Source organism: Scyliorhinus torazame, chromosome 29 (genome assembly GCF_047496885.1).
Source record: "Scyliorhinus torazame isolate Kashiwa2021f chromosome 29, sScyTor2.1, whole genome shotgun sequence".
In the NCBI taxonomy this organism is placed as follows: Eukaryota; Metazoa; Chordata; class Chondrichthyes; order Carcharhiniformes; family Scyliorhinidae; genus Scyliorhinus; species Scyliorhinus torazame.
In genome coordinates, this window is record NC_092735.1 from 16,354,006 (window position 1) to 16,371,438 (window position 17,433).

The 17,433-nt window shown below is 54.6% G+C and overlaps 1 protein-coding gene across 1 annotated transcript in view; it reads right to left on the minus strand.

Moving 5' to 3' along the window:
* The window catches only part of sgsm3 (small G protein signaling modulator 3), a 151,455-nt gene that overhangs the window by 99,173 nt on the left and 34,849 nt on the right, over positions 1-17,433 (minus strand). Inside the window, 1 exon segment of the mRNA XM_072492116.1 lies at positions 5,457-5,523. Coding sequence (XP_072348217.1) covers positions 5,457-5,523 — 67 coding nt within the window.

Below are 17,433 nucleotides of genomic sequence, written 5' to 3' on the forward strand. Positions count from 1 at the left end.
AGACTTTACCTTTTTACAGGGAGATTAGTGTTAAATATAGCTTGGCAACTTTCTGCCCCAGGCGCTACAACCTGATGGAACATTAATCCGGATCTTGCTTCGCCCTCAGCCCCTGGTTCAGCCCACCCCACCCATCTCCCCCATTCGTCAATGTACCACTGTTGAGTATCAGCTATGGGAATGGGAGTGATGCTAGTTTTTGATGCTTCACCTCCTTCTCTGCAGGACCTACAATGATCAAACCAGATCGATGAGGTTATACGCGTCGGGAAAGGAGGAACAGGCCGAGTTTTGTTTTCTCCAGAAAAGAGAAGACTGAAAGTGATCTGATAGGAGATGCTTAAACTATTGAAAGTGGTTTGCCAATGCAGGTACAGGAAAGATGATTCCACTTCATGGGGAGACTGAAGCTCGGGGCTATAAGAATAAGATTGTCACAACGAAATTTGACAAGGGCTTCTAGACTAGTCTGAGCCGGTGAGGCTGCTGAATCTGCTATCATATGATGTAATTGTAGCGATCAGCTCATGTGCATTTAAAGATGAGTTTGATAAGTACATGAGGGAGAAAGGAATAGAAAGATATATTGATAGTGTATTAAAACAGATTGCTTTTTAAAAATAGTTTTCTTTGTACATTTCTCTTTACCAGATATAAAAATATTAAAAATTAGGAAAACAAGGCTGTTTAGCCGACAGTCGAGCATCATCCAATTGGGGTATTGAGTCTTTTTGCTTTCCCATTGGTGGAGGAAGGCCGTGCGTCACAAGGATCGCTGGAGGGAGTCATGTGATGAAACCTCCAGGAATACATTTAACTACAGCTAAATGTAGTTTAACCCTAAATCCAGGGTGGGACTTCGTCACGCAAACGGAAGTGGAAACCTCTGCCACAAACAGCAACTGATGCCAATCAATTGTTGATTTTACAAGTGAGACTGCTAGATGTTTATTAATCAAAGGTATTGAGGAGTCCATAACTTGAACATCACCGAAAACTTTTAATCTTGCACTCAATCGGGACAAACCCCAAAGTGCCAAATTTCACACAGTTACAACAATCTACACCAGAGGAATAGAGGATGCTGACTTGGTTGGTGAGTCAACTCCGATTGGCCAAGCTTTTACCATGGAGAAAGCAGCAGAGAACCAATAGGCTCCCGAAGCTGCTGGGAAATTCAAAAAGACTTGGACATTTTCCCTTTTATATGTCACTTACAGCAAATGTAAATCAGGCACGTTACCAGCTTGACGTTAAATTGGTGGTTAGTGTGGATATGAGCGCGCTCAGGATTGTTCAGCCAGTGCTGATCAATTGCAGAATCACATGTAACAGTGTACATTTTGTCTTTTACACAGGCGGGCTGGTTTGAGTACAGGCTGTACTCTGCCTGCCACGAAAGACCAGAGGAACCATTCTGTTCGATCCGATTCGTCAATCAGTGGGATGGGCCACCTTGCGTCGTGGCCACTGACATTTATGCGCTATGCTACTCAATTGTGTAGTAGGCAGAATAACATTTAGGACTGCAGAGCAGTGAAATGGCTGGCTTAACTTGTTCAACATCTTGGGGAGCCGACAGTTTCTTGTGGCTTTCTCCATGGCCAATCAAAGTCGACTTGCCAAACAATCAACACAATAATTTATACCGCAGGGGAAGAGAGCGATCGTCTGAAATTTGTCCTGATGAGTGCAACATGAATAGCTTCGCAAGATGTTTCTCTTTTTAACAATACTAAGGGACGTGGAGCAAAGGCGGATATAGAATTGGCTGGTAGACCAGCTATGGTCTCACTGGAGGTAGACCTGGCTTGAGTGACTGAAGGACCTATTCCTATCCCGATAGTCTGTCACTATGACTGAAACCATTCATTCAGTTGCCTCTACCAATTCCGTCCCTTTCTCAGCCCAATGTGCCGAACCTTTCCTTAAAGCTCTCCCCTATCTAGCCCTCGAATCACATCTTTCTCTATTAGCGCGTGAGGCGCCTCTCTGAACCCATCTTCATAGATATCATAGAATTTACGGTGTCGAAGGAGGCCATTCGGCCCATCGGGTCTGCATCGGCCCTTGGAAAGAGCACCCCACTTAAGCCCACACCTCCACCCGATCCCAACAACCCAGTAACCCCACCTAACCTTTTTGGACACCAAAGGGCAGTTTAACATGGTCAATCCACCGAACCTGCACATCTTTGGACTGTGGGAGGAAACCGGAGCACCTGGAGGAAACTGAGCCTCCAGCTGCCTAAGCCTGGAGGAAACGGAGCCTCCAGCTGCCTAAGTCTGGAGGAAACTGAGCCTCCAGCTGCCTAGGCCCTAAGCTGTGAATTTTCCTCCCCGAAACCTCTCCACCTGGCCACCTGTCTCTCCTCTTTGACCAGGTTTTTGGTCTGTCCAAATACCTCCTCCTTAGGTGTGTCACATTTTCCCGAATAATCGCCACTGTGAATCGTCGTTTCAGACCCTTCGAGCCTGCCCAGCCATTCAATGCCATATATTCCTGCTTTCTCCCAATACCCCTTGATGCCATTAAAATGACCAAACGCTTTCTGGAATGCATATAGTGACATGGCCTCCACAGCTTTCTGTGGTAGATTCACCAGTCTTTAAATGAAGAAATATTTCCTCAACTCAGTCCAAATTGTTTTACCCTGTATCCTGAGAACACGTCCCCTGGTTCCAGATTCCCCCAACCAGGGAAGATATCCCCCCGCTTCTCGTCCCAGCACTGTTAGAATGTTATACGTTGCAATCAGGTCACCTCTTATCCTTCTGGACTCAAGTGAATACAGGCCCCAGTCAAAACATTCTCTCCTCAGTGATCAGCCGAGTGAACTTGGTCCTACCAACCCCAGTGTTAGCCTCGTTAACCTCGTCCCATCAACCCCGGTCAGCCTAGTTAATCTCGTCCCACCAACCCGAGTGTCAGCCTAGTTAATCTCGTCCCATCAACCCCAGTGTCAGCCTAGTTAATCTCTTCCCAACAACCCCGGTCAGCCCAGTTAATCTCGTCCCACCAACCACGGTCAGCCTAGTTAATCTTGTCCCAACAACCCTAGTGTCAGCCTCGTTAATCTCGTCTCACCAACCCCAGTGTCAGCCTAGTTAATCTCTTCCCAACAACCCCGGTCAGCCTGGTTGATCTCGTCTCACCAACCCCGGTCAGCCTAGTTAATCTCGTCCTACCAACCCCGGTCAGCCTAGTTAATCTCTTCCCACCAACCCCAGCGTCAACCTAGTTAATCGCGTCCCACCAACTCGTGTCAACCGAGTTAATCTCGTCCTACCAACCCCAGTCAGCCGAGTTAATCTCGTCCCACCAACCCTAGTGTCAACCTAGTTAATCTCGTCTCACCAACCCCAGTGTCAGCCTAGTTAATCTTGTCTCACCAACCCCAGTGTCAGCCTAGTTAATCTCGTCCCACCAACCCTAGTGTCAGCCTCGTTAATCTCGTCTCACCAACCCGTGTCAGCCTAGTTAATCGCTTCCCAACAAACCCGGTCAGCCTAGTTAATCTCGTCCTACCAACCCCGGTCAGCCTAGTTAATCTCTTCCCACCAACCCCAGTGTCAAACTAGTTAATCTCGTCCCACCAACTCGTGTCAGCCTAGTTAATCTCGTCCTACCAACCCCGGTCAGTTTAGTTAATCTCGTCCCACCAACCCTAGTGTCAGCCTAGTTAATCTCAGCTCACCAACCCTAGTGTCAACCTAGTTAATCTCATCTCACCAAGACCAGTCAGCCGAGTTAATCCCATCCCACCAACGGCAGCCTAGTTAATCTCGTCCCACCAACCCCAGTGTCAGCCTAGTTAACCCCATCCCACTAACCGCAATGTCAGCCTAGTTAATCTCGACCCACCAACCCTAGTGTCAGCCTAGTTAATCTCGTCCCACCAACCCCAATGTCAACCTAGTTAATCTCTTCCCACCAACACTAGTGTCAGCCTCGTTAAGCACGTCCCACCAACCCGTCAGCCTAGTTAATCTCGTCCTACCAACCCCAGTGTCAGCCTAGTTAATCTCATCCTGCCAACCCTGGTCAGCCTGGTTAATCTCGTCCCACCAACCCCAGTGTCAACCTAGTTAATCTCGTCCCACCAACTCGTGTCAGCCTAGTTAATCTCGTCCTACCAACCCCGGTCAATTTAGTTAATCTCGTCCCACCAACCCTAGTGTCAGCCTAGTTAATCTCAGCTCACCAACCCCGGTCAGCCTAGTTAATCTCGTCCCACCAACCCGTGTCAGCCTAGTTAATCCCATCCCACTAACCGCAATGTCAGCCTAGTTAATCTCGTCCCACCAACCCCAGTGTCAGCCTAGTTAATCTCGTCTCACCAACCCCAGTGTCAGCCTCGTTAATCTCGTCTCACCAACCCCAGTCACCTTAGTTAATCTCGTCCCACCAGCCACAGTGCCAACCTAGTTAATCTCGTCCCACCAACACAAGTGTAAGGCTAGTTAATCTCATCTCACCATCCCCGGTCAGCCTAGTTAATCTCTTCCCACCAACCCCAGTCAGCCTAGTTAATTTTGTCCCACCAACCCCAGTGTCAACCTAGTTAATCTCGTCCCACCAACTCGTGTCAGCCGAGTTAATCTCGTCCTACCAACCCCGGTCAGTTTAGTTAATCTCGTCCCACCAACTCTAGTGTCAGCCTAGTTAATCTCAGCTCACCAACCCCGGTCAGCCTAGTTAATCTCGTCCCGCAAACCCCAGTGTCAGCCTCGTTAATCACGTCCCCCCAACCCCAGTGTCAGCCTAGTTAATCCCGTCCCACCAACCCCAGTCAGCCTAGTTAATCTCGTCTCACCAACCCCAGTGTCAGCCTAGTTAATCTCGTCCCGCAAACCCAAGTGTCAGCCTAGTTAATCTCGTCCCAAAACCCTGGTCAGCCTAGTTAATCTCGTCTCACCAACCCCAGTGTCAGCCTAGTTAATCCCGTCCCACCAACCCCAATGTCAGCCTAGTTAATCTCGTCCCACCAACACTAGTGTAATGCTAGTTAATCTCGTCTCACCAACCCCGGTCAGCCTAGTTAATCTCGTCTCACCAATCCCGGTCAACCTAGTTAATCTCGTCCTACCAACCCCAGTCAGCCTAGTTAATCCCATCCCACTAACCCCAGTGTCAGCCTAGTTAATCTCGTCCCAACATCCCCAGTCAGCCTAGTTAATCTCGTCCCACCAACCCCAGTGTCAGCCTAGTTAATCTCGTCCCACCAACCCCAGTGTCAGCCTAGTGAACTCAGTCCCACCAACCCTGCTGTCAGTCAGGTGAACCTAGGTGCTATACAAATATAAAGCTGTGGCTGCCATTTGAACCATCGAGGAACCTGCTAATCGCATTTCCTTCCTTGCCACACACAAGATGGCAATGGTAGGCAGAATGGTTGGTTGGGGGCTGGAGGATGGGGGCCAGCGTCTTACCAGTGCGGTGAAAAGCTCATTTACCTTCTCGGTCTATCCGAAACCCAAACTCGTCGTAACGGATTTCCGGCTGCTCCGCCGACTCTTCCTTCTGAAAGGAAAGGAGAGTAGAGGTGGATCAGTTCCACGCAGTGACTCCAACCAGCAGCTCCGAGGGGAGGAGGCTAGAGACGCCATTTGAAACGGATTGAGCTCAGCTACCGAGGTGAAAAGACGACAAAATAAGAGGGAGGCTTCTCGAGAGGCGACGAGAACAGTCCAGCAAAGGATTCTTCAAAGTTTGGGAGACGTCGCCACTCCAACAATGGTTTCCTGTGGAACGTCAACCGAAAACTGTTAGTGTTAAGCAATCTTGGGTTAGGTGCAGGGAGCGAAAAGTATTTCTGAAACCTCCCACTGCCCTTCCCTCCCCCCCCCCACCCCCCAAAGAAAATCCTCACATATCTCTGCAGAAAGCAATTGCCCATATAATAATATAATCGCTTATTGTCACAAGTAGGCTTCAATGAAGTTACTGTGAAAAGCCCCTGGTCGCCACATTCCGGCGCCCGTTCGGGGAGGCTGGTACGGGAATTGAACCCGCTCTGTTGCCTTGTTCTGCAATACAAGCCAGCTGTTTAGCCCACTGTGCTAAACCAGCCTCTCATCAACCAACGAACATCGATCATATAAAATTCCCCCACAAGCAAACATCATTTACACCTCCAGGGCAGCAAGCAGGAATAGAAAAGAGCTAAATACTGCAGATGTTGGAAATCGGAGATAAAAAAAAAAAAGAGCATGTGCGAAATTCCCGGCAGGTTTGGCAGCATCTGCGCAGAGTGAAACGGAGCGAGTGTTACAGAAACGTCAGCTCGGTTTCCTCTCCCAACAGGTGCCATCAGACCTTCTGAGTATTTCCAGCACTTCCTGCTCCTACACCCAAAAGGAGTGCTCAATAACATCTGACACTTAACGAGAAGCTGACCTAGAGAGCAGCAGAGAATTTCAGGAAAATGCAGCAGGCCTGACAGCATCCGGAGGGAGAGAAAACAGAGTTAACATTGAGGGGATGTTTGTCACTTCTTCAGAGCTACACATGTGTTGGATTACATCCTGTGTAAGAGGGGCGGAGTGGCTGGGACCGTGATTAGAGGGAGCGGGGAGGGACTGCAACAAAGATGTGGCAAAACTGAAGAACAAGTGACAGATGGCCCAGTGGAGGAGGGGGGAGGGAGGGACTTTGCATAGAAGCAAAACATGTTTGGGATTTTTAAAAAAAATGTTAAGATGTAGGAGAAGGATCACAGCCGAAGGTTGTTGAACTCGGTGTTGAGGCCAGAAGCCTGATTGGAAGAGGAGGTGCTATTCCAGTTTGCGTTGAGTTCCACTGGAACGCTGCGGCATGTCTAGGGCGGGTATGTGGGCAACGAGAGCATGATGTTGAGTTGAAAGGGCAAGCGACGGGAAGGTTGGGGGTCATGCCTGAAGGCTGAGCCAAGACGTTCCGCCAAGCGGTTAGTCACTCTGCGTTTAGTCTCCCCAACGTGGAGACGACCGTATTGGGGGCAGCCAATACATGTCACCAAATCGAAGGAGGTTCAAGTGTTGCTTCACCTGAAAGGAGTTGCCTGGGACCATGAACGGCAAGGAGGGAGGAGGCAAAGGGACAGGTGTTCTACCTTCTACGACTGGAAGGTTGGTGGGGTGAAACGCAAGCGCAAGGAGAGACCCTATCATGGTTCTGGGAGGGAGGGGAAGGGGGGAGGGCAGAGGTGTGGGAAACGGGTCAAACCCAGTTGAGTGCCCATGGTGGCAGAGGGTAGGTGGGGGTGGAAACCTTGGTTGAGGAAAAAGGCAGACATGTCGGAAGTGCCATTTCCGAAGGTGTGCAGGAGTTTAAGAAAATGAGATCGCTGACTTGTCGACAGGCAAGACTGGAGGTTAATTTTCTGAGCATTTTTCGTTCCGTTCCGGTTTTTTAGGTCCAAGGGGGTTCTGGATGAAGCGGATACTAAAGTTACAGCATCTTCACTTGTTAAGGTCGTCTTTGACGTTGCCCCCCAAGCAGACATTGGGTCAACAGCTAACCTGACAGCGGCTCTACCCCACCCGGGGAATTACCTTGGCTTCCTGGAGTCCACACCCTTCAGCACACATTGCTCAACCAACACCAAGAACAGCACCGAGCTCCTGAGCTGACGAGAACTAACCCTTGCAGATGACACACCTACAAGTTACTGACAAAAAAAACAACCACACCTTCATGAATTCAAGCAGAGGACGCAAGCTCCACCCAAACTCCCACAGAGTGAATAATACCTGGGTGACTGACAGTCTGACTCACGTGTCGATGCGGAACCTGAAGTGGCCGCCCTGCAAGTCAGAGCCCAGGGAGAACAGCCAAGCATTTGTCATCTACTTTGATTACTGTGGCCTTGACAAAGACAGCATCTCAACTACCACAGCGTTCCAAAATCCCACCAGAACCAGGGGGCAAGATATTTTACCAGTGACGAGCCACATGCGGCCCATCTGGGCTCGGAGTGTGGCCTCACCAGGCATTTTGTTGACCCTTGCCTACGCGCGGGGTCACCAAATTCCGCTGATTTCCATCGGTGTAGTTTTGTTTCCTACCGGTATGACTGAAGTGATTTCATAGAATTTACAGTGCAGAAGGAGGCCATTTGGCCCATCGAGTCTGCACCAGCCCTTGGAAAGAGCGCCCTACTTAAGCCCACACCTCCACCCTATCCCCGTAACCCAGTAACCCCACCTAACCTTTTGGACACTAAGGGGCAATTTAGCATGGCCAATCACCTAACCTGCACATCTTTGGACTGTGGGAGGAAGTCGGTGCACCCGGAGGAAACCCACGCAGGCACGGAAGGGGGAGAACGTGCAAACTCCACACAGACAGTCATCCGAGGCTGGAATTGAACCCGGGACCCTGGCGCTGTGAGGCAGCAGTAGCTAACCACTGTGCCACCGTACGCGTAAAGCAAGGAGCGTGCCGATTGCTCACAACATTGACTGCGAGAGCCGAGCGCTCCCTCTGCGTCCAAAGTGTAAAATATTCCTTTTGCTATCACCACTAGAAGTTGATGACAGTTCCATTAAAAATGAAGAATTAAGCAATCACCTTATGAAATAAGAAATTGTTAGGAAGTAGTCGGTGTGTATTAAACATATTCAATCGGGTCACGGTTAGTGAACAAGCCCCGATTTCAACCTTGCAGCCCACTGAGATGAAGGAGGGTCACTCATGGTCCCGTCACCAGCCTGGGTTGTCGATCACTGCCACGGTGAAAGTACTGATGGAGTACACTCGTCCACTCATCAACGCGCACAAAGCAGCGGGCATGTTTAAGGAGGAGGTGGCATGTTGGTAATGTTATCGGACTAGTAATCCATAGCACTGGGAGAAATGTTCCGGAGACATGAATTTGAATCTCTCCACATCAGCTGGGGTGATTTAAATTCAATAAAGTGACAAATCTGGAATAAGACGAGAGCTCATTAATAATGGTCAGAAAACTGTTAGATTGCTGGGGAAGCCTAGCTGCTTCATGTTTTTCAGGGGAGCGAATTCACCGTCCTTACCTGGTCCGGCCTACACGTGACTCCAGACTCACACCATAGAAGGGCAAGAGGCCCTTCGGTCAGCACCGCTAGACTACACTGCATTGACACTGATCCCACTTTCCAGCACTTGACCCAAAGCCTTGAACGTTATGACACCAAGGTGCATGACTCTCAACTGCCTTTGAAGTGGTCGAGCAAGCCACTCCGTTGTGGCCTGCTCACCAACGTGTGCTGATGGGAGATATATGCGGAGTTTTGCCAGCCATCTCGAATCCCAAAAATACATTTTTAACAAATATTGTGTAGCAGCATCAGAGAGTATGGATGCAGACCTGGTTTGACAAAAGTAAATATGAAAAACAGGGCTGCCTTCTGTTAGAACGGAGAAAAATATAGGGTGGTTTGGTTGAATTGTGTAGTTATTCTAAAGGGACAGGACTGGATAGAATGGAAACAGATGTGTGCACACATTGAGGAGTCTAGAACAAAAACAGGAAAAGATAGATTTGCATTTATATATTATGTTTCAAAGTACCTAACAGCCAATAAAGTATCTTCGAAGTGTAGTCACTGGTGACAAGTAGGAAATGCAGGACGCAATTTACCACATAGCAAGATCCCCCCCAAAATCAATAATGTCAAGATAATCATTTCTGCGATGTGCCGGGGGGGAGGGGGGAGGGAGCGCGCAAGAGAGAGAGAGAGAGAGAGAGAGAGAGGGGGGCGAGAGAGAGAGAGAGAGAGAGGGGGCGAGAGAGAGAGAGAGAGAGAGAGGGGGCGAGAGAGAGAGAGAGAGAGAGAGAGGGGGCGAGAGAGAGAGAGAGAGAGAGAGAGGGGGCGAGAGAGAGAGAGAGAGAGAGAGAGGGGGCGAGAGAGAGAGAGAGAGAGAGGGGGGCGAGAGAGAGAGAGAGAGAGAGAGGGGGCGAGAGAGAGAGAGAGAGAGAGAGAGGGCGCGAGAGAGAGGGGGCGCGAGAGAGAGAGAGGGCGCGAGAGGGCGCGAGGGCGCGAGAGGGCGCGAGGGCGCGAGAGGGCGCGAGGGCGCGAGAGGGCGCGAGAGAGGGAGAGAGGGCGCGAGAGGGAGAGAGGGCGCGAGAGGGAGAGAGGGCGCGAGAGGGAGAGAGGGCGCGAGAGGGAGAGAGGGCGCGAGAGGGAGAGAGGGCGCGAGAGGGAGAGGAGGGCGCGAGAGGAGAGAGGGCGCGAGAGGGAGAGAGGGCGCGAGAGGGAGAGAGGGCGCGAGAGGGAGAGAGGGCGCGAGAGGGAGAGAGGGCGCGAGAGGGAGAGAGGGCGCGAGAGGGAGAGAGGGCGCGAGAGGGAGAGAGGGCGCGAGAGGGAGAGAGGGCGCGAGAGGGAGAGAGGGCGCGAGAGGGAGAGAGGGCGCGAGAGGAGAGAGGGCGCGAGAGGGAGAGAGGGCGCGAGAGGGAGAGAGGGCGCGAGAGGGAGAGAGGGCGCGAGAGGGAGAGAGGGCGCGAGAGGGAGAGAGGGCGCGAGAGGGAGAGAGGGCGCGAGAGGGAGAGAGGGCGCGAGAGGGAGAGAGGGCGCGAGAGGGAGAGAGGGCGCGAGAGGGAGAGAGGGCGCGAGAGGGAGAGAGGGCGCGAGAGGGAGAGAGGGCGCGAGAGGGGAGAGAGGGCGCGAGAGGGAGAGAGGGCGCGAGAGGGAGAGAGGGCGCGAGAGGGAGAGAGGGCGCGAGAGGGAGAGAGGGCGCGAGAGGGAGAGAGGGCGCGAGAGGGAGAGAGGGCGCGAGAGGGAGAGAGGGCGCGAGAGGGAGAGAGGGCGCGAGAGGGAGAGAGGGCGCGAGAGGGAGAGAGGGCGCGAGAGGGAGAGAGGGCGCGAGAGGGAGAGAGGGCGCGAGAGGGAGAGAGGGCGCGAGAGGGAGAGAGGGCGCGAGAGGGAGAGAGGGCGCGAGAGGGAGAGAGGGCGCGAGAGGGAGAGAGGGCGCGAGAGGGAGAGAGGGCGCGAGAGGGAGAGAGGGCGCGAGAGGGAGAGAGGGCGCGAGAGGGAGAGAGGGCGCGAGAGGGAGAGAGGGCGCGAGAGGGAGAGAGGGCGCGAGAGGGAGAGAGGGCGCGAGAGGGAGAGAGGGCGCGAGAGGGAGAGAGGGCGCGAGAGGGAGAGAGGGCGCGAGAGGGAGAGAGGGCGCGAGAGGGAGAGAGGGCGCGAGAGGGAGAGAGGGCGCGAGAGGGAGAGAGGGCGCGAGAGGGAGAGAGGGCGCGAGAGGGAGAGAGGGCGCGAGAGGGAGAGAGGGCGCGAGAGGGAGAGAGGGCGCGAGAGGGAGAGAGGGCGCGAGAGGGAGAGAGGGCGCGAGAGGGAGAGAGGGCGCGAGAGGGAGAGAGGGCGCGAGAGGGAGAGAGGGCGCGAGAGGGAGAGAGGGCGCGAGAGGGAGAGAGGGCGCGAGAGGGAGAGAGGGCGCGAGAGGGAGAGAGGGCGCGAGAGGGAGAGAGGGCGCGAGAGGGAGAGAGGGCGCGAGAGGGAGAGAGGGCGCGAGAGGGAGAGAGGGCGCGAGAGGGAGAGAGGGCGCGAGAGGGAGAGAGGGCGCGAGAGGGAGAGAGGGCGCGAGAGGGAGAGAGGGCGCGAGAGGGAGAGAGGGCGCGAGAGGGAGAGAGGGCGCGAGAGGGAGAGAGGGCGCGAGAGGGGAGAGAGGGCGCGAGAGGGAGAGAGGGCGCGAGAGGGAGAGAGGGCGCGAGAGGGAGAGAGGGCGCGAGAGGGAGAGAGAGGGCGCGAGAGGGAGAGAGGGCGCGAGAGGGAGAGAGGGCGCGAGAGGGAGAGAGGGCGCGAGAGGGAGAGAGGGCGCGAGAGGGAGAGAGGGCGCGAGAGGGAGAGAGGGCGCGAGAGGGAGAGAGGGCGCGAGAGGGAGAGAGGGCGCGAGAGGGAGAGAGGGCGCGAGAGGGAGAGAGGGCGCGAGAGGGAGAGAGGGCGCGAGAGGGAGAGAGGGCGCGAGAGGGAGAGAGGGCGCGAGAGGGAGAGAGGGCGCGAGAGGGAGAGAGGGCGCGAGAGGGAGAGAGGGCGCGAGAGGGAGAGAGGGCGCGAGAGGGAGAGAGGGCGCGAGAGGGAGAGAGGGCGCGAGAGGGAGAGAGGGCGCGAGAGGGAGAGAGGGCGCGAGAGGGAGAGAGGGCGCGAGAGGGAGAGAGGGCGCGAGAGGGAGAGAGGCGCGAGAGGGAGAGAGGGCGCGAGAGGGCGCGAGAGGGCGCGAGAGGGAGAGAGGGCGCGAGAGGGAGAGAGGGCGCGAGAGGGAGAGAGGGCGCGAGAGGGAGAGAGGGCGCGAGAGGGAGAGAGGGCGCGAGAGGGAGAGAGGGCGCGAGAGGGAGAGAGGGCGCGAGAGAGAGGGGGCGCGAGAGAGAGGGGGCGCGAGAGAGAGGGGGCGCGAGAGAGAGGGGGCGCGAGAGAGAGAGGGGGCGCGAGAGAGAGAGGGGCGCGAGAGAGAGAGGGCGCGAGAGAGAGGGCGCGAGAGAGAGAGGGCGCGAGAGAGAGAGGGCGCGAGAGAGAGAGGGCGCGAGAGAGAGAGGGCGCGAGAGCGAGAGAGGGCGCGAGAGCGAGAGAGGGCGCGAGAGCGAGAGAGGGCGCGAGAGCGAGAGAGGGCGCGAGAGCGAGAGAGGGCGCGAGAGCGAGAGAGGGCGCGAGAGCGAGAGAGGGCGCGAGCGAGAGAGGGCGCGAGAGCGAGAGAGGGCGCGAGAGCGAGAGAGGGCGCGAGAGCGAGAGAGGGCGCGAGAGCGAGAGAGGGCGCGAGAGCGAGAGAGGGCGCGAGAGCGAGAGAGGGCGCGAGAGCGAGAGAGGGCGCGAGAGCGAGAGAGGGCGCGAGAGCGAGAGAGGGCGCGAGAGCGAGAGAGGGCGCGAGAGCGAGAGAGGGCGCGAGAGCGAGAGAGGGCGCGAGAGCGAGAGAGGGCGCGAGAGCGAGAGAGGGCGCGAGAGCGAGAGAGGGCGCGAGAGCGAGAGAGGGCGCGAGAGCGAGAGAGGGCGCGAGAGCGAGAGAGGGCGCGAGAGCGAGAGAGGGCGCGAGAGCGAGAGAGGGCGCGAGAGCGAGAGAGGGCGCGAGAGCGAGAGAGGGCGCGAGAGCGAGAGAGGGCGCGAGAGCGAGAGAGGGCGCGAGAGCGAGAGAGGGCCGAGAGCGAGAGAGGGCGCGAGAGCGAGAGAGGGCGCGAGAGCGAGAGAGGGCGCGAGAGCGAGAGAGGGCGCGAGAGCGAGAGAGGGCGCGAGAGCGAGAGAGGGCGCGAGAGCGAGAGAGGGCGCGAGAGCGCAGAGAGGGCGCGAGAGCGAGAGAGGGCGCGAGAGAGGGCGCGAGAGAGGGCGCGAGAGCGAGAGGGCGCGAGAGAGGGCGCGAGAGAGGGCGCGAGAGCGAGAGGCGCGAGAGAGGGCGCGAGAGAGGGCGCGAGAGAGGGCGCGAGAGAGGGCGCGAGAGAGGGCGCGAGAGAGGGCGCGAGAGCGAGAGAGGGCGCGAGAGCGAGAGAGGGCGCGAGAGCGAGAGAGGGCGCGAGAGCGAGAGAGGGCGCGAGAGCGAGAGAGGGCGCGAGAGCGAGAGAGGGCGCGAGAGCGAGAGAGGGCGCGAGAGCGAGAGAGGGCGCGAGAGCGAGAGAGGGCGCGAGAGCGAGAGAGGGCGCGAGAGCGAGAGAGGGCGCGAGAGCGAGAGAGGGCGCGAGAGCGAGAGAGGGCGCGAGAGCGAGAGAGGGCGCGAGAGCGAGAGAGGGCGCGAGAGAGAGAGAGGGCGCGAGAGAGAGGGAGAGGGAGAGAGAGAGAGAGGGCGAGAGAGGGGGCGAGAGAGGGGGCGAGAGAGGGGGGCGAGAGAGGGGGCGAGAGAGGGGGCGAGAGAGGGGGCGAGAGAGGGGGCGAGAGAGGGGGCGAGAGAGGGGGCGAGAGAGGGGGCGAGAGAGGGGGCGAGAGAGGGGGCGAGAGAGGGGGCGAGAGAGAGGGGGCGAGAGAGGGGGCGAGAGAGGGGGCGAGAGAGGGAGGGGGCGAGAGAGGGGGCGAGAGAGGGGGGCGAGAGAGGGGGGCGAGAGAGGGGGGCGAAAGAGGGGGTGAGGGGGGGTGGGTGAGAGAGGGGGCGAGAGAGGGGGCGAGAGAGGGGGCGAGAGAGAGGGGCGAGAGAGAGGGGCGAGAGAGGGGCGAGAGAGGGGCGAGAGAGGGGCGAGAGAGGGGCGAGAGAGGGGCGAGAGAGGGGCGGCCCATCTCCTGTCGGCGCAGATCCTCCGGCCCCCGGCCTGTTGAATGCACCACCGCAAAACCTGCGACCGGGGGTTTGCGCCAGCGGGACCCGAAAGATCCAGAAAATTCCGGCCAATTTGAAAATGAAATGAAATGAAAATCGCTTATTGTCACAAGTACTGTGAAAAGCCTCCCCACATTCCGGCGCCCGTTCGGGGAGGCTGGTACGGGGAATTGAACCGTGCTGCTGGCCTGCCTGGGTCTGCTTTAAAAGCCAGCTATTTAGCCCTGTGCTAAACCAGTCCCTGTCTTCAACAAATCCCTGCTGGCTCTCCTTAATTAACCCTGGTGGGCAGCACGGTAGCGCACGCGGATAGCACTGTGGCTTCACAGCGCCGGGGTCCCAGGTCGATTCCCCGCTGGGTCACTGTCTGTGCGGAGTCTGCACATTCTCCCCGTGTCTGCGTGGGTTTCCTCCGGGTGCTCCGGTTTCCTCCCACAGTCTAAAAACGTAATTAGGTGGATTGGCCATGATAAAATTGCCCTTAGTAACCAAAAGGGTTAGGAGGGGTTATGGGGAAAGGGTGGAAGTGAGGGCTTAAGTGGGTCGGTGCAGACTCGATGGGCCGAAAGGCCTCCTTCTGCACTGTATGATCTATGTAAACCACACTTGTCCAAGTGGCTGACGCTTTCGCCTCGAATCACCATTGCAATGGTCTCAAAGTTACCGTGGTGCAAAAAGGGGGCCATTTCGCCCATCAAGTCCATGCTGCCCCTCCATCATGCAATCCAGTCAGTCACATTCTATCACCATAACCCTTTAGGTTTGTTTCCCTCAAGTGCCGATCCAATTTCTTTTTGAAATCAGTGATTTTCACCGCTTCCAGGTAGGAAGGTACCCTCGTAGGTAGCGATTTCCAGGTCAGTACCACTTCGTGGGTAAAATATTCAGCACAGGCCCTGTATCTCTTGCCCAAAACCTTAAATCTGTGTCCCTAAGTCCTGGTACGACATGCTAGCAGAAATATCTAAACTCATCATAATCTTGTCCACCTCAATCGGATCTTCGCTCAATCTCCTTTGTGCAAAGGAGAACAACCCCAGTGTCTCCAGTCTAACCTTGTAGCTAAAAATCCCTCATCCCCAGACCCATTTTGGGGAAATCTCCTCAGCATTCACTCAAGGGCCCTCGCATCCTTACTCTGGTGACCTGAACTGGATGCAATAGTCTAGTTGTAGTCTAATAGAGCTCAATACAAGTTCAGCACAACCTCTCTGCTTCTGTACTCAATACCTTTATTTATGAAGCCCACGATCCCTTATGGTTACGCTAACCACTTTGAATATGTGCTGCCAACGTCAAAGAGCTATGCAAATGAACCCGCAGGATCCTCAATCCCTGTACTCTTTAGAGCTGTGTCATTTAGTCTATATTACCTCTGCCGATCCCTTCTGCCAAGGTACCTCATCACACACGTCTCTGTACTGTATTAAATGCCAATGTCCAAATCAGCCATTTATCGTGTGCGCGCACACGCGTCTGTCTACATGCGTGTGTATAATTTCAAAAAAGACATTGATCCCTAGCACTGACCTTTGATTTGTTTATTGTCATGTGTAACGAGTTAGTGAAAAGTATTGTTCTGCGTACAGTCCAGACAGATCGTTACATACATAAATACACAACGTAAATACATAGACACAGACATCGAATGAAGCATACGGAGTGTGGCACTACTCAGTAGAGAAGATGTGTGAAGAGATCAGTTAAGTCCGCAAGAGGATCATTCAGGAGTTTGGTAACGGGAGTATCACTGTCTAACATGCTCCAGTCTGAACAACAACCATGTGACCATAAGATATAGGGAGCAGAATTAGGCCATTCGGCCCATCGCGTCTGCTCAGCCATTCAATCATGGCTGATATGCTTTTTATCCCCATCATCCTGCCTTCTCCCCATAACCCCTGATCCCCATATTAATCAAGAACCTATCTATCTCAGTCTTAAAAACACTCAGTGAATTGGACTCCACAGCCTTCTGCTCCAAAGATTCACCACCCTCTGGCTGAAGAAATTCCTCCCCATTTCCGTTTTAAAGGATCGTCCCTTCAGTCTGAGGCTGTGCAATTTGCAATTGTACAATGACTCATTTTTTTTGTCCTGAAGCCAATGATATTTTTAAATTCAAATTGACACTAGCCCACTTGCTTCACGAGCCGCAATTTTGTTAACAAGCCTTCCGTGGTAGGGTGGCACGTGGCACACTGGTTAGCACTGCTCCTCAGGGCGCCGAGGTCACGGGTTTGAATCCCGGCTCTGGGTCACTGCCCGTGTGGAGTTTGCACATTCTCCCAGTGTTTCCGTAGGTCTCACCCCCCACAACCCAAAGATGTGCAGGGTTGGTGGATTGGTCACGCTAAATTGTCTCTTAAATGGCAAAAAGAAAATTGGGTATCTTTTTTAAAAAGCCTTCCGTGGTACTTTGTCCAACGCTCTGTCAAAACGCATATAGACAAGATCCACTGCATTCCCCTTTATCAACGTTCTCCACTGCTTCATCAAAAAATTCAGTTAGTTCCCTCCACCCCCCGATTAAGATTTATGAAACTATACCCATCTCCATTTAAAAAAATTCTTTCATAGGGTTGAGACATTCATTGCCAATCCCAATTGCCCTAGAATTGAGTGTCTTTCCAGGTCATTTCAGGGGGCAGTTAAGAGTTCCAGTGCTGTGGGTCTGGTGTCACATGTAGGCCAGACCGGGTAAGGGAGACTGGTTTGCTCCCCTAAAGGACATTAGTGAACCAAATAGGTTTTTACAACAATCGATGATAGTTACCATTGCTGAGACGAGCTTTCAACTCCAAATTTTTATTGAATTAATTTAACTTAAATACCATCAGCTGCCGTGGTGGGATTTGGACCCATATCCTCAGGCCTTCAGCCTGGGCCTCTGGTATACTAGTCCAGTGCTTTACCACTACCTGGGATTACTAGAAATGTTCTTGCGCCTTTTGTTGAGTGAGGGAGTTACACGTCACACTCTCCAATCCTGAGGCACCTCCACTGTATCTGTGGTGGTTTGGAAGGTTAGGGCAAACCTTTCCCTTGTCTCCACTCCCACTTCCTTCAACAACCTGGGATACAAGCCATCCGGACCAGGCAACTTAGCTGCTCTCAGCATAACCAGACATTCCAGTATAACTATCAACTTTCACCTCATCCGTTACCTCTGCCAACTACACTTCAATCAATATTTTGTCAGACCCTCTTCCCTAGTAAACATGGAGACCAGTATGGTGGCATGGT